This window comes from Amphibalanus amphitrite, unplaced genomic scaffold, assembly GCF_019059575.1.
Source record: "Amphibalanus amphitrite isolate SeventyFive unplaced genomic scaffold, NRLGWU_Aamphi_draft 000955F_arrow, whole genome shotgun sequence".
Taxonomy (NCBI): domain Eukaryota; kingdom Metazoa; phylum Arthropoda; class Thecostraca; order Balanomorpha; family Balanidae; genus Amphibalanus; species Amphibalanus amphitrite.
The window spans coordinates 197,453-219,066 of record NW_024882449.1 but is presented as its reverse complement, the minus strand read 5'-3'; the positions used below and the strand labels follow the sequence as shown (position 1 = coordinate 219,066).

The following is a 21,614-nucleotide window of genomic DNA, read 5'->3' as shown; positions in this document are numbered from 1 at the left end:
TCCGCCGCCGCTGACCGACCTTGTGGTCGTTTCCTGTTCCTGATCGGTCGGCTCGAGGTCGGTAGGGGTCAGCCAGGTGCGACCTCGCCGCCACACCAGTCACACAGCTGGGAGCCCACCCGTCCGCCGCGCCTCACAGGCGGCCATCAGATGGTATCATTGACGAAAACAGTCGATATCATGAACAGTCGTGTATTAACACAATACCATCAGTCGTACTATATACTTCTCTGCGCCAGCGTCACCGGCCAGGCACCGCAAAGTCAAGAACGCTTCCGTCTCGGTTGTCGCATAACAGCCAGAAATGTAAAATGTCGAAATAAAATTCCAGCCGCGGCGACCCGCCGTTCAGGCTGGGCCGCCGGCACGTCCGTGTTAACATTAAAATAGGAAATAAACGAGAACCTAACGAGACCTACGGTTAGTAAGGGGTCACAAGGACACGTCCGCGGCTAAAACCGAGCCGGTCCGCTCACCAAGACTGGGCGTGCGCCGTGCGAGCTTGCTGGGCGGACGGGCGGCGGGCCGGCCGGCAGCCGGGACCTCAAAACAGGCCCTCAGGCGCTACCGGCTCATACCCACCGCAAGCCACTCCCTCAGCCAGACGTATTACAAATTACAAAATCAGGACGACTTGATAAATAATGATACATCTATAATGTAACTAAACTGATGCTCGATACAAATAAATAAGTGTGACATAAATATAAGCATTACGATATATGGATGAATGACATTGGAGCAGTCCCCGCTTGCCGAAGACAGGGCGAATGAACATGTTAATACCCCGCGAAGGCCGGCCTTGTAGCGCGTTTCTCTCAGTGGCACCACGGGGCAAGTCACATCCAGACCGCCTGCCGTCTGTCTAGTAGGCACTACTGAAGCTACCCAAATTTTCTGTTAAAAATAAACCAAATAACTATTCTCTATGAGGATAAACGTCCACTCTGTCACCGCGGGGCTCACAGCTATTTAAAGTGACGCCACATTGCGCTCCGTTCGCGCCGCGCGGCGATCACTGGCGCACCAGCGCAGTTCGCGCGGCAGCCGCTCTCTCTCTCTCTTCTCTTGGTCCCGTGAGTAAGGAAGGCACAATGGTGGGGCGCCGACGCGGCCCCGGCGCCGCCGCCACCGCCGCCGCCGCGGTGCCGCCCGCGCTCCGGGCCCGGGCACCCGCCGGACGCCGCGGGAGGGCGACCCGCGCGCGTCCGACGTTCTCCCGGGCGTCGGAGCCGGCGCGACCGCGGCCGGCGGCGACGGTCGACGTCTGGTGGCACACGGCCGGCGTATCACAGCGAGAACGTGTCCTTCCTCATGCGGGAGAAGACTGGGAGCCGGAGATGGCGCGGCTGGTCGAGCGGGCTGACGCTGGGCGGACTGCCGCTGGCGCTGCCCCCCGAGGAGAGCGACATGGTCTCCAGGTCGGAGGCCAGAGAGTCGGGCGTCGGACTCGGCGGCAGCGCCAGCAGCAGGCTGATGTCGCGCTGCGGCGGGAACTGGAACACGTGCAGCGGCTGCGGCACCGGGCTCGGTGTCAGCGCCGTCGACTTGTACACCTCATCGGCGAACAGCATCGACGTCGGCGAGCTGGAGCCGGACAGCGAGCCGGGCGAGGGCGGCTCGCCGGCCGAGCCCAGAGGCGCGCGCGGCCGGCGCTGCTCCTCCGTGTTGTGCACAAAGTGACAGCGGGCGCCGTATGGGCAGTAGCCCGTCGTGTGAAACGTGCGGCACAGGTCCGTCTTGTACTTGGGGTGGCGGGACATGTTGCGCAGCTCGTGCGCTCCGTGCGCGAACTGGCACTTTTCTCCGTACTTGCACTGCCCGGACTCCTCGAACGGGCGGCACAGCTCCGTCTTGTAACGGCTCGAGTTCTGCGGCGCCAGCTTGCGCTCCGTGACCGGCTCGCTGTGGCTGCGGTCGAGCCGGCGGTGAAGAGGCAGCTCGGCTGACAGCGGCGTCAGCGGCGCCAGGGGCAGCGGCGACCGGCCCACGGGGCTGTCGAGGCTGATGTCGGCGCTGCTGGCCGACTGCCGGCCGAGCTGGAGGCCGCCGAAGGCCGGCTGCTGCTGCTGCTGCGGAGTGTTGCTGCTGCGCCGCGACAGGCTGGGGTGGAGGTACGAGTAGGCTGAGCTCGGCGGCTGCGGCTTGGACGTGCTGTCCAGCCCTGAGCCGCCGAATAGGTTGGGCGAAGGGGTCATCACCTGCAAAGACAGAGAGACAGACGTCAGAGACCGGTACACAGCGCAGGCAAACACCCATCACCAAACAAACATCTATTCGCCAGTTTTCGATTGGCACACAGGGGCTCAGGAGAGACCTCCTCCCTCCCTCTCTCTCGCTCTCCCTCAGTCTCTCTCTCAGACTGGCAGGCGCCACTGAGGCGCGGCGAAAACACATCCCCGGGCGCAGCGGCGGCCGCCCGGCGCACGCTATGTCCATCAGATGGGACGGAGCCGGCCGGTCGCGGCCCAGCACCGGCAGAGGCCGGCTCGCAGCCGAGGCAGACTCATCAGATCGTGCTGATGGGATCAGGGGTGGCGTGGCAGCCAGTGCACCACGGCAGGGGCGCCCCTACCTACCGGTGGACAGACGTTCACAGCATTCAGCTCAGCTCAGCACCCATCTCCCTGAGAGGGTCCAGCCACCACCGCCGACGCACGCTGACTGACAGCGGCGGCGACGGCCGGTTCGGAGCTCACAAACGCTTTATAGCGCACTATGTACCAACACCACTGCCGAAAGTCGACAATCCAGTTTTGCACGGCACCAGCTCGATCACTTTTGATAAACCGGTGATACTGGTTCGGACAGCCACTATAATGGGTAGTGAAAGCATGGACATCACGAGCTTCGCTCGGCGAGAGAACGGCACTGAAAGATGGAGCGGCGGTATTACAGTCGTTCTGCTCACCACGCACTCATCCCCAGCACGAGAAAGGACATTCGACGGTCTCTCGAGTGGCAACTCCCGGTCCCTGGGCCGCCGCCAGTAGCTGCTGACGACCTGGACACCCACCATACCGCCCCTACTGCCGACATTGTGCAACAGCGTGCAGGGGAGCTCTGCCGGCCTGGTACCGCAAAACCACAGACCGAGCGGCAGGCCAAGAGAAGACAAAGCCGCTGGGAGATGACCGGCCGCTGAGCAGTCGGCAGAATCCCTCCACTGCACGGCAGAGGGTCGGAGCAGCAAGGCAGAGGGTCGGAGCAGCACGGCAGAGCGGCCGAGCAGCCCACGACCGGCCGGCCTTGAATTTAAACTAGCCGATCTGGTGGCGTCGCGCGCCGCTGCCGGCGAGCTGAGCCGTGGTGCCGGCCGCCGCTCGGCCGGCGGGCCGGCCGTTTCTCTAGGCGCGCGGGCAGCACAGAAAACGAAACCGGCGGCCCATGGTTCGGCTCGGCGGCGCGCGCGCCACGGCGCCGGCACGACGCCCCACGTTTCACTTTTCATTCCCGAGGCCCAGCAGAGGCGAACGGAGCGAGACGATAGAGATTAGCACATGAATAGGGCACACTGGGGTGGGGTGGGGATTGCGCTGGTAGACTTCCGCTCGTCATACGAGTACACAAAACGGCGTGCGGTAACATTGAGTCACCTGTTACGAGACAAGAAAAGAACGAATGCAAATTTAATAGTAACAGCAGTGAGATGGAAAACTTCTGTAAAATATCGGTCATTAAAGGACATGAACTGACTGGGTCATGACCGGTCAAAAATTCGGAAACAGCGTTGACTGAAAATGCCACAGACCATTTTAATGCTTCACCATAATGAATGACGAGACATAGCGAATCGAATGGAGGCTTAACGTGCCTCAGTACTCCCCCGTGGCGTCCAAAGTTAATGAAACTTGCAGTTTTTTCCTCAAAATTAAAACAGTCGCTTGTGAAGTTTGCACCGAATCGCACAGCAGCACAAACGGAAACATTTTTTTATGGTGAGGCATGGCCCAGCAGTTTCTGGGGATCTACTAATGGTGACTCTTACGCCAATCGCCATGGAGTAAAGGCAAATTCAACTTTACTTATCACAATAAAGTAAGTAACGACCGATAGGAAACCATCAAAACCTACCACAATGGAACAGGATTTGACCATATTCAGGCCGCATACACGCTATTGATCAGTCGAACAATACATGTTCCATGATCGTATAACAGGAAAGTCGACTGTTGACTATCTTTTTAGTAGTTCCCCTTCGGATGAATAAGCCAGGAAATCGCATCAAAACAATTTACCTGACGCTGACTGGTACAGTGGCGTGAAAAAAACTTTTACCCAAAGGAAAGCGAAACGTTTAGATTCGTATAAAACAGCCCCATTGTCAAACGGGGAATATTCGAGTAAACATGTATCTCTTTCCTAGCTTTAGGGCACGAATTTTTCCGGATTGACCCCGGTAAAAGCCCCTGTATGAGGACAATTTACAGGCAAAACATCGAACAGCAAACCTGCATCGATAATGCTTTAGTTTTCCAAAAACTGAAATGACCGTTTACAATTTATTAGTGCCGCCCGAAATTCAATAAAAGCTTAGGAAATTGAAAATCATTTTTAGCAAGAAGTTAAAAAGGCTACGTGGAAGGTAATTATTCTATGAAAATTGTCCTTTTACCACTTGCTAAAGAGAACACGATACGGTTGCCGTATAGCTCTGCTATGAGGCTGACCGTTCACTGATAAACCAGACAGCGCGATATTTCTGAATCATTTCCTGTTTCGTTTCCCGTTCACATCGGAGACATTGGAAGTTCGAAGGAAATTCCCGACAGGCGACTTGGCACACCCAAACTGTCTGCAAGGCCGACCGAGAGGAAACTGCGTACATGAGTACATAAATGTCCTCTACATGGTAAATGGAGGCAAATAAATGTGGAGGCATGCATGGCAAAGTTAACCATTTAGGTACCCAAATGTTAAAATATATTTTTTTTTCCTTTAAGACACTTATCCAACCGATCATAAAAAGGGAACCGGGTGATCAGGGTACAATCCACAGCAGCGCCCACGAACAAAGGGTATGAAAAAGCTCACGAGTGATGAATTTCAATAAGGTGCAACGGTAAAACTCTACGGTAAAATGTACGGTGGGAAAAAGGAAGTCATTTCTATTTCAATCCAGAGGATGTCTGCCAGCTTTCAGAATATTAATTTCAAATAAGACTAAAAAAATGCAAGTATCGACGGGAATCGGAGGCCCTCTGCCACTCAGACTAGCTTCGTGTCCGGTGTCGACCTCCGAGGTCGACCTCGCCTGGCGCCGAGCGCTGGGGCGCGCCTACCTGGCGTCCGCTGGTGACCGGAGACGATGGCGACCCGACGTCACCACAGCTCGCGCTCTTTGGTATGGTATCACAGTCGGCGCGCGACCTGCCCAGCGCGGCGGTGCGAGCCCGTCTCTCGGCCCACCGTGCTGCTCTCACCGCCACGACCACCGGCGCCCGACTACCAGCCACGCACGGCTCCGCCGAGACCGACAGCGAGCGGCCGTCCCGCGCGCGCCAGCTACCGCCAGATCTAGGTCATAGAATGGCTATAGTGCGCGGACGAAACCCGGGCCCGGCCCGGTCGGTCACTGCCACTTTCGAATTGGTTGCCGCCCGTCAGTCCGGGCGGCCAGCACCCCGGCGGAGCGCCGGAGGTCAACTTACCCCCCAGAGATCCAGGTAGCTCTTGTCCTTCATGGAGTCCTGATGCAGCATTCCCAGGATCTCGGAATACATGGCAGCGGATAAAATGTAGCCGAAGAAGAAAGCACACTATATCTCGCTGAACCACGCTCCGCGCCCTCACTCCCCTCGCGTACCCTCCCAGCCCTCGTTGCCAACTGACGCTAAAAATCGCGGCCGGCCTGAAGATATGGTGTCCTATGCGTCGGGGCGGGCGGGGCGCCGCCGCCGCCAGCCAATCAGCGGGCGTATAGCGATGACGTAGAGGGGGGCTACTGCGGCCGGCAGGGCCGTCGGCCGGCGCGCCGGCGGGTGCCAATGGGGGCAGGAGTGCAAGGGGGAGGGGCGGCGAGCACGTGGTGGGGTCCGATATGCCCCAGACAAAACAAAAACGTACGGAGCGGTACGGGGCGATATGGGAACATTTGACCTCCAAGGAGTGAGCAGTGAGATCACAAGATTTCCAATGGGAAAATCAATTTGATATGGAAGACGAAACTGGGGCCGTATTCACGTCGACTTCGTAAGTCGATTTTCTTTCGTAAGTATAATTTGGTATTCACGTCGACACTTCTTAAGTTTTTATCGACGGAGTTCACGTGATTAAAAAAATTTACTTAAGAAGTAGGTCAAACTTAAGACAATTCTTACGAAAATCATCGACGTGAATACGGCCCCTGATCTCGCAGATGTTATCGCTAGAAAAAAAAAAAAATTTGGGTTATTAGTTAGCCTGCCATCTTGTAGTAAATAATCGTGTTTTGCGTGTGTGTGTTTTTAATACCTGATTCATCAAATCGTTATGCTATTTGTGCTGTTAATGGTTGCACCGTAAAATATACCTAAGCATGGAAAGATGTTAATAATATAAATAGTTTATTAGCTCAAATTTGTGTTTGAATGACTGAAGGCCAACAGGACAGTGAATCAGCTACAAATTAATTAAGTGACAGCCTCTGAGAGCGTCTGTCGCGTCGGGACAGAGGCGTATCCAGCTCAGAGGTTTGGGGGGGGCAAACCATAAAAATTTATCGATTCTTTCCATGCATCGTCCATAGGCGCAATGTTAAAATCATGCCGTTTGGGGGGGCAAATGCCCATTTTGCCCCCCCCCCCCCCTGGATCCGCCACTGCGTCGGGAGGGACGAATGGAAACAAGCTCATAAATCGGGTCGCTATTTATGAACGAAACATAAATAATGCAATCATCGCACTATCTTACAAACAACTGGAACATTCAATTTGAATGTGAATGTTACACACTCTCAGTAATAACTTTAACACAGTAATATTTACCAATTACAGTTGCACCCACACAATCAGTAAGTGCAACTTTGTGCTGTCAAGAAAATCCTTCCTGGACTAGGGGGAGGGTTGACATAGCTATCGACTAATACCCATTGACGGAAAACCACCGTAAAATGTGTAAATTCTTAGCGGCTTCCTGTGCTTATTCAAGAGCGTAGAGTTCTGATATACATACTAGAAGGTCGGAGGTCGTAAATGCTCGTCATATTTTCAGTGCACCCTCCGAGAAAAAAAAACGCACAGAAAGGGGTGAGTCAGATCGGTAGCTCTCGGCAATAGTTTAACCATGGCATAAGGTATTCACTGTGTCGCGAAACACCCAAAGGTAAGGGTCAGGTCAGGTCAGGTCAACCCGGTGCGGTGCAGGCTGCCAGGGTCATGCCAAGAGACAAAAAAATATTCAAACGTGTATAGTCTTCGCTGTTTTTTACATTGCACAAAACAATGTGATAAGCTTGGACAGGTCGAGAAAGTTAGTGCCTAGATACTCGTACTTCACTCGTAACCATCGACCATCGTTCTCGTATACCTAGGATGGGCAGGCGCATTAGTCGGTCTCTTCAATGATGTTACATATGAAAAATATATGAACGACTATATCCGATATATTCAACGGTCATATCACCCCCACCCCTCACCAATGAAAACACCAGACTCAAATTTCCGGTAACTCCGCCCAGAGCAACAGACCGCACGGTGGCAAGGGCCTCGCCCAGTGGTTCAGACATTCGCCACTAGGTGACACTAGCTGACGGTGGCGCAGAGCTCTGAATGACAAGCTGGGCGTACAAGCCTCAACTTCAAATGACATTTGAATGAAGTTAGTTTTTTATTTCTAAGCGTGGTAAGGCGGTAGTCTGAAAGAAGCATGTCCAGGCGAGGGAGAAGCGTTTGTATCCCCCCCCCCCCCCACACACACACGCTTGAATCCCGGTTCCTTAGCCAACAGCACAGACCGACTAGCGATAAGCGGCATTGGAAACCAGTCGGTGACACACCAGGGAAATAAGCTAAAATTAGAGCGCTTTATTTATTGCTCCCGCTACTTCACCGTCTCCCATAGGGTCCTGTGTTGAGCTGGTGTCGAGGCTCTAAAAATGACGCCGATTTTTGCACCAATCTCACGAAAACCGCTCGGACCGCCTGGAAACTAATTGTTCCGCTCTAAAAATTTCATGATCGACGGGAAAATGAATGAGGAAAAGATTGGTCCTGAAATAATTCTGAACTCCCTGTAGAACATATCGAAATATGGCTGCAAACTAGGAGCATGTCAAAATCGACAAAACAATACAAATAAACTTACCGGGATTTTTTATTTTCCATGCATCTGGGGCATTCCACGTCAAATCAAACACCGAAATCCGTCATCCCCTTCGATTTATCTGAAAATTTGTAGGCAGACTGGGCATGGTTCAAAACTGAGTTACGTATAATATTTTCGAAATTTGATAAAGTATCGCTGAGATATAGGTCATCGAATATAGCCAAAAATGCGACACATCAATTTTTTAAATGTCTATAACTCTGGTTCCTTTTCTGCTATCAAAATGATATTAACAGGATCTTGTAGGCAATTGATAAGGCTTTGATTTTTAATTATAAAAGTAAATTGAAGTGACCTTGAAATGCATTTGACCTTGAATTAAAACAGAAAAATTTAAATAGCAAAAAACACGTCACCTTCGATTCGGGTAATTTTTACATATTATGTCCATCACAATGTTCCTAACCATCTGTGAAAAAATTGGAGTGGGCCATTCATAACTCTCGCGGCAAACGCCGTTTTCATGCATCAACATCACGCAACCGCGCGTGACCTTGAAAGACAGAGTCAAGACATGCTTGCTTGTGTACACTTTCTGAAATGAATGATTGCTGATTAGTGATATCCCAAACTCTGCGAGAATGGAAATGCATAGTCATCGTAGTCAAGCATTCAAGTTCCATAGTAAAAGTGTCTCAGGCAAACGGTATTTTGCGGTGAATTTTGAGCCGTGTGGAAATGCATCATGAAGCCAAAAATTCAACGAAAACATTATCACGCAACGATATCTTCACGTCTTTTTATCTTCACTATACGAAAGAATATACATTTTTGAGTATGTATGGGGAATTTCTAGTTAATCCAATAATAAATATGGCAGTTAGAGACCTGCTAAGAGTAACATGTCGCCGGCTGAGGCGGGATCGGCCGACGCGGGAAACGCAGCAATCACAATTTTGTGTTTACACGTTCATATTTCAATTGTTTACCAACTGATTTTCAAAATTCTTAAACCATAAGATTGCCTGCACATTTCTTAGTCTTCTCACAAAACTTGACGCGAATCGAACGTAATCAGCGGTAAGGAGCGCGATGTAAAGACGGAACCGTTCCGTTCCATCCCGGCACAGTCTACAATTCAGGCGGCGGCTAGCGGTCGGCGCCGGCTGCCGAGTCGCCGCGTCGCCGCGGCGACAGGATGTTCACTTTACACCGCTATTACTAGACCAGTTGTGAACCGATTTTCTTCTTGCTTGCACGATGAGATGTGCAATTCAATTTTGGACAGGTAGCTATAATTAATTTCGCATTAATACTATGAGATATTGGCGAAAAACAGGAGGGGTGGGGCGAAATTCACTCTTCCCCCTCCACTGCGCGTGCTAACATACGTTTGCATATGTGCCATTTTCTTCAAAACTTATGAATGGCCCACTCTAATTTTTTCACAGGTTGTTAAGAATATGGTAGGCAATAAAATATATGAAAATTAGCCAAATCGAAGGTGACGTGTTTTTTGCTATTTCAACTTTTGTGCTTAAGAACAGAGTTAAGCAAATTTCAAGGTCATATATTTAAGTAGGTGCAATTCTAAACAAATGTTTAAGAAATTACCTAAACAGTAAGGTTTATTTCATTCAAATCAAACAAGTACAACCAAAGTTATGGTCGTTCAAAAATATAAAGATGCAACATTTTGTAAAAATTCGATGCCCTATATTTAGAAGACCTGTGGTCAGAATGTGCAAAAAACATCAATGCAATGTTCGGGGCGACACAGGAACTCGCTCACAAATTTATAATGAAATCGCTGATGGTAAGGTGCAAAACAGCCGATTTTTGTTCGATTTGACGTGGAATGCCCCATCTGTGTATGAAATCAGTCGGTTTTTCGGAAAGATCATCTTCTGTTTAATAAATAATTCCACAATTGCAATCGAGAAAAAAAAACATTTCCGCTGTGACAGCAGTTTTTGCATTGTGCCAGTAGTGTGGCGTGCGCGGTGCTGCGTGGTCGTCGGGACGGAGTTGTGAGTATTTTCGGTGTTTTAAATGGTTGATGGCCATTTGAACCAGCTTTATATTATTTCCTACAAATTTTTGCATCAAATTATTGCTTTGAAAGACCATTGAAACCCCTTATCTCTTCATGAAACACGATAATATTCATCGTCGACGAAAATGGCGCGGGACTCCATGTGCATTCCGATCGAAATAAATCGTAAATTAAATAATATTCGATGATAAGTATCATATTCTAGTGACACATTTTCATAAAATAAGGCATAAACTTTGCAAGGAAGTTAACATTGGATAATTGGATTCTTATTTTGCTCACATATCCTTGTAGTAGTCAAATGGCTCAATTGTTAGATAAATGTAAGTATATGTTTTGGCTTGATGTTTGCTGTGAAACCACCCAGCCACTTGCTGGTTGAGTGTTTTCTGATAATTACCTGATAATCATTTCTCCTTTTCCTTAAAAGAAACTAAAATTCCTTTCAAAGTAATCCATTTTTAGGAAAGGCGGCCTGCTCATTAACATTTCATGTTCTTGTTTTGTTATTGCTGGCAGTATTTTGATACAATAATGCTATATGAATTTTTTTGCAATAATAAAACCTAAGACAAACTTAGTTAATGCGTCAATCAAACACCCAACAGAAAGATTGTGAGTCCTTGTGACGTGAAGTAGAATATTCTATTAATGTGTTATATAGAATATGCCAAATATTAAATTAATTATTATTTGATACTGATAGCTGAGCATGTGAATTATGCCACAATATAATTTCATTTTCTGGTTTTGAAATAGCCGGCAGTATTTTACTTCAACAAATGTAATATACATGGAATACATGTTGTTATGTTATGTTAAAAGTTTAATAACAGCCAACAGAAGGGGCTGTTTCAGCAGATAATGTTTGTACCTTATGCATTACCTTTCTTTTCTGCAGGACCATGCTTCCGCTGGGTGGTCGACATTTGCCTCCTGAAGAAGTTGAGCAACATGAAGACCACCAGATGAGGTGTCTGCAGTTCATGTGGAACTCTGCAGACTACAAGTTATGCCAACCACAACCAAAGTGCTGTGATCATGGAGGCATGAACCTCATGACAACACTTCAGATTTGCAGTTGAACCAAAGTGTGATTCAAACCACCTGTGGCATCTCACTCAATGTGTGAACAGTGTGATTATTGTGCAGTGTTCAGCTGCAATTAAGACATTTATTAGTGACTTGTTTTGCAGTTAGCCACCAAAAGCATTTTTGGGCTGGCTGCTGTAATTTGTTGTGCACTGCGCAGTAGTGGTAGTGTTTTGTCATTTGTCAAGTTGTCATTTGTGCATGTTGCATGTTTCTCTTCCCTCGGCCCTCGTTATCAGTTAAGTGGTGAATTGGCATCACTCAGTCTCCCCAGATCTCCATTGACTGTCTGTCAACCACCTAACTTGAGATGGTATTTGCTAATAGTGTCAGAAAAGAAGTGATTGTAGACATTTTTAGGAATATGAGCTCCGTTTCATGCGTGTTCCAGTGGTCATTTTGTGACATGTCCCTAGTGTAATAAATGGAAACTGTTGTTCCCTTTTGAAGGTACTCGCGGATGCAGAAAGCGTTGGGCCTAATTATTAAACGCACCCTTCTATCAGCGACGCACGAAATCGACAAATATCATCCTTTTTAGAACAGGAGGAAACGAAAACTTGTGAACATAGCTGTACCTACAACAGTGCATAAAGAATTGAAATTCTGGGAGTTTTTGAAATTCGGAGAAACTCAAGTTGTCGACAGGTATGCCCCCTTGCACGTCAAAGACCGCCTAAAAAACAAACGTCTAAAAATGAAGGCAGTATTCGTATGTTCGTTGTAATTGCAGCAGCCTAGCAACATGCATTGCGGTCCGATGGCGAATTACACTCCTGCTCAAAAACTATGCCGGTAACTGCCAATGCACTTAGGTCATAGGTGAGGAGAGGAAGGGTTATGTCATATGTCAACATCATAGAAATGGCTTCATCTGAGCTGTGCCTATTGTACATAATTCAACCAATCTATGCATTTCGTTTCTTGCAATCTACTCATGCTTTCACTCCAGCTTCAGAGTAATCGTCCCATATTGTACGATTAAAGTATTGATTTCTATGGCGGTTTGCAATTGCTAGCCACGTCTCACCTCAGTTTGGTGGCCCCGCATCGGCCCACTCGGCCGCTCTAAAATTGACTTACGGAGGAGGATGGTGGCTTTTATTTTAGCTTCTCCGCTGACTGCGGGGAGCGCCGTCGCCGAGGTAGGAGCAATAATTAGCTTATGTTTGGGACTAATTTCCACGCTTAATTAACATTTTAATGTTATTTTAATTAATTCATGTTAATCTTTGACGCATTCTCTTTCTATTGATACCATCCACCGGTCTGAGAATTACTGCCTTGCTGCGTAAGGGCCGATAAAAGATCACGCTTTTAGGGGTATCTCTTCAACATGGGGCAGGAGCAATAAATAGAGCGCTCTAATTTCAGCTTATTTCCCTGGTATGTCACCAACTGAAACGGCGTTAAAATGACAAAACAAGCAAAACTAAGTTAAAAAGCTTGAAAAAAGTTAAAAGGCTAAAGTTAAAAAGTTAAGTTAGCAGATTAGTTATTCATCATACCATGCGAAAGCCGAGGTCGCCAGGCTTATCTGGTCATTTTTCTTTATTGACGTCAATGGAAATACCGGCTCCTGCTGAACTGATGTTACCTACCTATACCTAAAAATAAATGAATATATGTAATGAAACATGTCTAAAAGAACACCTGCTCCCAACATACACAAAAATAAAAAATAGATAAATGCAGAAATATACGATTACTCTTTTAAATCTCTTTCAATGATGAACCATAATATTTGACCTAAGGTCAACGAGCTGTCATGTAGAGGGCAAAGGGCCTTCCTAATTGACTTGTGGAAATTTTTCATGCAATGATTCCTATGGCAAAGCAATCGCACGAAATCGATTCTATAGCAACACGTTTCGAGAGCCGTCGAATGGACCATCATTTGACCAAAGATCGGCTTGAAAATGTGACCTGGCCCTGGAGTTAATTCAAGGTCATGACCTGCCGAAAAAGTTCATGTGGCAGGCATATCAGCCAATAGTTATATGGTGTTGAACTGACAACAACTAACTCGTGTTTTCATTTACTCTATAATTGCTCTATCAAAACCTTATGTTGAAAAACTGCCAGTGCCCTTTTAACCCGCGCATGACTGGGGTATTTTCCATAACGCGAGTGACTGGGGGGGGGGGGCTCTCCAGAGCCCCCCCCCCCCTCCTATCTCCGAAACTACCGGGCCGATCGTGAAAATTTAAACGGCGTCTGATAGCCCTGGAAAAACTGTCGAACGAAAACCTATTTTCATTGACCTCGAGGTCACCGATGACGTCACAGGTCAGTTCAAAGTAAAAATTATCGACATTTTTGCTAGTCCACAATTTAGGCTCTGACCGCCGGACCGCCGGTCCGATCAGGCTCATTTTTGGTTTACACACTCCTTGACGGATGCCTTAGATACCCTGAGGGTACCGAACTTTTACTTTGAATTTTTAAGGTCAAGGCCAGGTCATCCTAGGTCACGAAAATTGTATATCATGTATCGGTCACGTGACGCATGTTTTATGGTCCATTTTACTCGTAGATTTCGAAAATAGTGTCGTCTGTGTCATTTGAGGTCATTGTCAGCTGAATTTACCGGAGGTCAGGTCACTTTCAGGTCAGAAAAGGTCAAATTTTGAAAATGAAATTTTTCAACAAAATAGGTGCCTATCAGTTGCAGTTTGAGCTCAGGAACACGATGGTGCCATTTATATTGCTGTACGACGTCAAAAATGTACTGAAAAATGGATTTGAAAAAAAACATAAAATTGTAAAATTTTGACAATAACGCGAATAACTTGGCTATTTTTGAAGACATTGGGATAAAACTTGCAAAGGTGTTTCATCAGTGTGTGGGCGGTTTTTGCACAAAGTCAAAAACATTTTGAAAAAATCAAAAATATATTTTTTGTAATTGTAAATATATATTTTTCAAAATTTTCAAAAATTCGAAAATTCGAGATAGCAGTTTGATAGCTACATGTATTTGTAGTCCACTCATGCGAAGAAAATGGATCTAGCTTTAAAACTGAGCTCTTGAGAGCGTTTGCCGTAATTCAGTATTTTGCATGAAAATCGGCCGACATGACGTCACTCTGACGTCATTTCCGGCCAAACTATGGCAGCTAGATTAAGCTAAGTAGCTATATTAAGCTATTAAGCTGGTAGCTAAGTTGAAATTTTAACACAAGGTGCCAAATTGATGCCTCTGAGGGTACCGCAAGTTTCGTGTTGATCCGTCAAACGGTTTAGAAAATATTGCTGAAAAACGGGAGGGAGGGCTCTGTAGAGCCCCCCCCCCCCAGTCATGCGCGGGTTAATGACCCAACACCTATAACTTCAGAAGTTAACCTTCGCGACCCAGGCGGACATTATTTACCCCCCCCCCCCCCGCCTCCCACCCCGACAAATATTTTCGATAGCTCCCGAGCGCTTAGGGATGGAAGCGTCAAGCTTTTATTACCTTTTTTTCCCATCAATTTCACATCCAAAGTGAAAAAATCCGCCTCGATGACTTTACAGGGTCGATTTTCCTAATCTCTCGCACGGCAATTTTCGACGTCACAGACGTGCAATTCAAACAGCTGCCAAAAATAGTTTGAGATAGACGAATTTCGAGCACGGCTGTGTAGCATGACTGAGGTAAAATACAAAAAAAAAAAAAAATGGTGACCTGTGGTCAGAGGTCAGGTCAACGACACCAAGCTGGGATTTCAGTTTTTCACAGAAAACTTCAACAAAAATGGCCCTAGAGCTAGGACAGTAGTTACAACGCATTTGTCTTGTCGAGACGCGTCGAATGACACATTTTGTTAAGAAAAGGTCAAGTTGACCTCATGTCACCTCGAATGACATTTGGTTGACCTTGAAACATGAAAGGTGTTATGTTAGGAATGAGTGGTCGCTGACCACGAATCTGGCATCCATTTCGCTCTAGGCATCCATTTAGAGCGTTATGATAGCATGGCTGAATTATTATGGCTGACTTGAATCAGTGAAATAGCCTCTAGCAAGGATACACTTGGCTGACCTTGACATTGGGCCAGCCTTCTATCGTAACATGAACCACAAATAGGTGCTTGATAACCTTCAAAATCTTTCAAAATATTTTGGTAACTAGTGTACAAGATATAGTGTGAAGTTTGAGGTCAATTTTGAGGATAAACTTGACCTTAACCTCGAACATATGTGCCGGTTTTTGCCTTTGAACTTGACCTCTGACCTTGAAAACTGACCAGAGGTGAAAAATTTTAGGTGCTTTAGAATCGTCTCATGCGGCCTTTCGAATTTGGTAGGGGAGATTGGGGTAAGACCGTAAGATGCCCATGGGGTTTTACAATCTCATATATCATTCGAAAATGATGATCGGAAAGCAAAAACTTGGAGTTTCAACGGAAGCCGAGATCATTTTTCTCCAAAAAATAACACACTTTCGTGCCTGAAATATGATAGCTTTTATGCTATTAAGCATTTTCCTGAAGAAGTGAAAGGGGGCATCTTACCCCACAGGGTGGGAAAGACGCCCCCTGGCGTTGGGGAAGATGCCCCCTGCACTGTAAGTGACATAAATAGGCACGTGAATCGCCTGAACGAATCAGTAGTCCCTTCGAGCCTCCAATAGACATAAAACGTCATCGTAAAGGCCCTCAAAAGTAGTCGTAAGGGGCTTCAGAGGTCATCGTCAGGGCCATCACAGTTCAGCGCGGCCAAACAAGCCTCCGTGATGGCGTTCGGAAACCGCTGTGGGGCCCTTATAGGTCTTCCTGATCCTTGAGGGCCCTCGAGCCCATCGTGGGGACCTCAGATGCCAGCGCGGCCCGTGGAGCCAACGTGGGAGCCCTCAAAGGATGTCGTGAGGGGCCTTGGAGCCAATAACGGGGCCCACAGAGGCCGTCGTGAGGGCTTTCAGAGTCAGATGCCGCCCAAAAAGTCGCTGTGTGGGTCGAGAGACCGGCATGGGGAGCACCCGACAGTACTGGACTCTCAATAGTCCCAGATCGGCTTTTGTCTCTCATCACAAGTATGTAATAAATCATTTGACGGGTTCCTTGAAGGCCAGCCTACGGATTTAGGGGGGCGTCTTTCCCCATCAGGGCAGGTGGCATCTTACCCCAAGGTACAGAATTAACATTAAATCAGTACAATTTGTTAGCCATAAAACTACACCCTGAAACAAACTGTTTGGGACACAGTACACGAATGTACCTAAATGTATCACGACCATAGCAAGGGACATAAGAATTATTTACCTTCTTTGATATTTACAATGTTTTGACACCAAAATATTTTTTTTAAAGAAGCAAATAAAAAACATGCAATCACCACCCAGCCGTTGCCCAACTGAGCTCCGCAAATTTTTGTGCAGTTAACAAGGCAGTCTTCCACTTTACGCTAAGAACATTAAAGGGACCCTCCCACCTTAACATTAGATTTGAGTTGAGATAGCCAAAATGGGGTCCCTAGCTCACAATTACCGGTTTCGGCACTCACAACATCGAGAAATGCCTTAAATCGGAAATATTGAATTTCAAAATTGCAGCATTTTGATTCAGAGGGGCTAATGCTTAGGAATACCCCTCTGAATGTGTGACGTCAGCGCAGATATCTAACGATTTTTAAATGTTTGACTAAAACGTTTTGTAGCACGCGGTGGTGTATGCTATTTGCGCGCAACATCTGCCGCAAACGCCGCACTTCTAAAATAAAGTCGCTAGAAACAGCGGAGATCCCAAAAAAGTAAACAAAAGTAAAAGTATAATATCTTGAAAACCGGTGAATATTTTTCGGTGAAATTGGGTAGATATTCGTTTTCGCTCTTTCTGAACCGAGCGACATCACTTTCATGTCAATTCATAAACTTTTTTGAAGGTGGGAGGGTCCCTTTAATTTCCAGGTTCGATTCTTTGTTTCGCCGCTAGAGGGGGTGGGGCGTCTTTCCCCCACTCCACTCTTCCCTACTGGTTTGTTCCGTACGTGCCTCATTCACGGAGTTAGACAGGGGGGGGGGGGTATATTTTCCCCCGGGCGGCGGTGGTTGGAGTTACTCCGCGGGCCCGGCCAGGTTAAATGCTGAGTCACAGTACAATTTTCCGACAAAAAACTGCCGCACAGCCCGTTGCTCCATAGAAACACCTTTAACGTTGGTTATCAGAGTCCCACCACAGCGCGGAAGCTTTCTCTGGTAAGGGGGGGACGTTTTTTGGCGACAATCTTTGGGTGTAGGGAAAATGTGTAGGGAAAATTGCAGCATTCAGAGCCGCAAAATTTTGCATTTCTTATAACATTTAGGCTAACACATTTAGTTTTCATCCCGTGTGGGAAATTTTAAGCGGAGACAGTGAGGTCCGAGTCAATAACCCAACTTTGGCGAATTGTGTCAATCCCACAGCTTACTTCCAAGAAGCTCAAAAATATCTTGCAATTTTGGCGCGCTTGTTTAGCCAGAGTAGCTTATGCTTTTTGCACATTCCCCATTGCCATTTCCCCATCCACCCCCGCCCCATCATGGCGAAGTTGGCTGAGACCCCCAACCGGGCGCGGGATAGAGGCATGAGATTGAATCCTTTGTTTATGAGAATATGTTCCCATTGCTTTATGCGTAAGAAAAATAGGAAAAGCACATATTCCTCCTGCTGACAAACGTGCCAAAACCGCACAATATATCAGAATCACGGCATTTCTACCCATATGCATAAGGCATGGGGTGCAGCCGATAGCCAGCGGTCACTCGAAAGGTCATCTGGGTCACAATAGGTCATAGGCAATTTATAAATATCAACTTTTGATCGCACAGTATTTCAATACTGATTGCAGCAACGGAAAGTGTTATGTAAAAGAATCAAGATTTTGTGAACTCAGTTTGCCATTTGTCGCAGTCACTTGCACAAACATAACAAGAGTGGTGCATATACGCCCACAATATCGGCAAAATAAAAGATCAGACTATTTTCACAATCTCAATTGCAAGTTAAACTTTCATAAAAATACCTAAAATTATCAATTAAAATTTTGGTGCTAAGAGACTTACAAAATATACCACATAAAAGCGGCTCTTAGCTAACCATCAGAGAAAATCCAGTACTGGAATTTGGAACGATGATTACGCCCTTAGGAACGTTATTAACCAAATTCGGGACGGAAGCAGACGTGACTGTAGAAGCGGCGGCGCGGCCACGCGGGCTGGAGCGGCCTTGAATACAGCCAAACGCGGAACCGCCGGGGGCCAGTGGACCCTGCGACACGCTGTAAATAATTGAAGAAACAGCCTTGGCGCGAAGCCGTCGTCCCCAGGCAGCAAAGTAACGGCAAGCCGTCACCACTGATGCAACGCACATTGACATTGGCGCGTGACGCACGTGAAATGGCGCGGGTGGCGTCAGAGGACCTGCCGGCATCTCATCCCTCACGGCACAGTAAGCGTTTTAGCGTGCAGCCTTCAGAGCTCGACAAGAACAGCAGACCTATTCAGCATTCCCCCGTAAGCATAAGTGGCGTAAATACGATTGCTTTACCGAACCATATGATACAAATGCGAACGTCGTCTCGAAGGGCTTACGCACTAGTCTCTCTTGCTCTCCACAGTCTCTCTGGTTATTCCGTCCATACTACAGGGACGCAGAAATCTTCGCTAGCGGAAAATAATTTCGAGTGTCGTTCAAATGAATTACGGGTTATAATAAGAAAGAAAATATACGAAATATAAGACATGTTTCACAATCCCGCACACGGACGGAAGGAAGTGGTTTCCCAGCTTTAAACCAAACACCGCAAATCCGCCCCATACCATTCACCCTGGTAAACGGTAATCGGTCTGGAGGCTAGACAAACAAGGAAGTGAGCCTTACCAGCACGGGCGGTATGTTCCGTCTGGACAGTTTGGACTCCTTCCGCTCCATGGCTGTGGCGGTGGCGCGGTGGCGCGGCGGTGCGGCGGAGCGGCTCACAGTCCGGCCCGGCAGCGCACTGAACTGCGTGGGGCGGCGCACGGCCTTGCCTCGGGTCGAGAGAGTGCCTTGCCGCAGGCCACAGTCCACTGACCCCATTTCCGGACTGCGGCTTTGCACAATGGGTGGACTTTCACGCGCTGAAAGCCAGAGCGCGGAGGGGCTGCGCCGATCCGCCTAGGAGCCCCGCGCGCGGCGCCCATGTGGCCGTACGTTAACCGAGGAAGTGAAAATCGCCGGTAAAAACACGTAGCTTTGACACAAAAACTTGACTCACCAAAATGTTACCCAGTGCGAATGGCAGCCGGTCGGTAAGCGATGGGCCTGGGTCGCCAACGTTCGCCGTCGAGACCAATAGACGGTAAACTGAATAACGACCCGGCAACGGATGGGATAGTGGCTTTAGAACCGCCGTGTCGGACCGAACGTTCCGCATTGAAATGTAGCACTCATGGACAGAATTAACCGCCTTGAGATATAACCCTCATCATAGACGGATCGGGCCGCTTAGAGACAAGGTCCTCTAGACAGAACGGGTCGCATGGAGGCAAACCCGTCATATAGAACGGGTCGCATAGAGACAAAACCCTCATATAGACGGAACGGTCCACATAGGGACAAAGTCATCATAAACGGAAGGGGCCGCATAACATAGTCATAACCCTCAGGCGGAACGACGGGTTGCATTGAGATGAGACGCAGTCCTCATTATACGGAACGGGCGACTTAGAAGGTAGAGGTAGCCGTGATGGCTGCCCTTATAGACGGAACGTGCCTCATAGACAGCTCTCATGGACAGAACGTGCACGGACACGGGACATGTAACGTGGCGTATACGGAAGGAAACTGCCACAGTCCACATTCAGACAGCACTTCGTGCCACTGAAATACGGAAAATACCGCATAAGGATGGGGGCTAAAAGTGAAATAATACCGAGCAAAGCAGAGATGGAGCTTGTAAGCATTGCAGGGGATAGCACTGGAGCTCTGGGATAAATATACATATTCATATGCTAAGTATACCTATTTAGTTAGATACCTACAGCGAATCGTATTTCGTAGTTCCATGGCTGCACTTCCTCGCCATCAACAACAAAAAGCATAAAAGATGAAAAATATAAACGGTACTCACCATGCATCTGGGGTAGCCTTCAGTGAAACGGCGACGATGAACGCTGGCGCCAGCACCAAAGCACACGCACCCCGCCATCGTGTCAAGTCAGCCGCGAACTGAAAATGCAACAAAAATCGCGCCGGCGCCAAATGTCTCGATATTCGCAGCTGACGCCAAACGCACGTGCCAACCGCGTCGTAGGAATTGAGGACAGCTGTACTCAGCGCAAGACCGATCAGCTGTTTGGCGCTTTGTCGGCTCCCGCTATTCGGGCGGTTTCTGGCGGGAGCGGTTTGTCTTTGATCTTAGGTATTGATGCGGCGCAGCATCGCGAACGCGAAGGGATGGTAAAAAGGCGTTGTTTGGTTCGGATCAGCCTGTGATGTGATGTAATGTGGGCATATATACATATACGGATATATTGCATTTTTCTTATAAAAATAGTGCGATTCGGGCTTAATTATCTTAAGATGTAGCCTCATGTTAGACGGCAAAATACGTCAGCTGCCTTTCATATCTGTAATCTGGCACAACTAAGAAGAATGTTTGCTATGTAGCTAATGTAGATACAAGATACTGGTCTTTCTCTCTCCCTCCCGGCCCCCCCCCCCCTCTCCCTTATCCCTGATGTCGCCTGCATAGTTTCTCAAATTATGCCGACTGCGGATCTCCGCTTGCGTTGTGCTGAACTTTAAGCACGCCCCGAACATTCTGCCATGCTGGTCCTAAATCGGCGCACCACGGTGTTCGTCCCATCGTGTGCTGCAGATATATATTGGTGTCTACCACTATGCTATGCTGGCCTGTGGTTTCTGCCGCTGTGCTGTGCTGGTCTGTGCTAGCGCACTGTGCTGTTGTGGGCCTGTGGCCTGTGGTCTCCGCCGCTGTGCTGTGCTGGTCTGTGCTGGTCTCCGCTGCTGTGCTGGTCTCGCTGCCCTGCCCGCTGGTCTCGGGCCGTCAGGGCGCAGCTCTGTTTATGGGTCCGTGACCGGCAAGAAGTGGACAAATAAACGGCCGGCCAGCGTCGCGCTCGGCCCGGTCGGCGCGCCGTGTTTACAGGAAGGGAGGACGCTGGGGAAGTGAGGGCTCGCGAGCCCAGCCTCGGGCCTGGCTGCAGCAGCAGAACGGCTCCAGACCGGGCCCCAGTGGACGGCGGTGTATTTATTTGGAT

General features: G+C 48.2%; 1 protein-coding gene across 1 annotated transcript; it reads right to left on the bottom strand.

The window, feature by feature from the left end:
* Positions 1–178: 178 nt before the first annotated feature.
* On the bottom strand, positions 179–19,428 carry LOC122368521 (mRNA decay activator protein ZFP36L1-like). Its single transcript, XM_043342509.1, has 2 exons — positions 19,231–19,428; positions 179–2,201 (listed from the first exon to the last, which is right to left on the bottom strand). Exons 1-2 carry the CDS (start codon positions 19,426–19,428, stop codon positions 1,290–1,292), a joined length of 1,110 nt encoding a protein of 369 aa, XP_043198444.1. The 3' UTR covers positions 179–1,289.
* Positions 19,429–21,614: the final 2,186 nt, after the last annotated feature.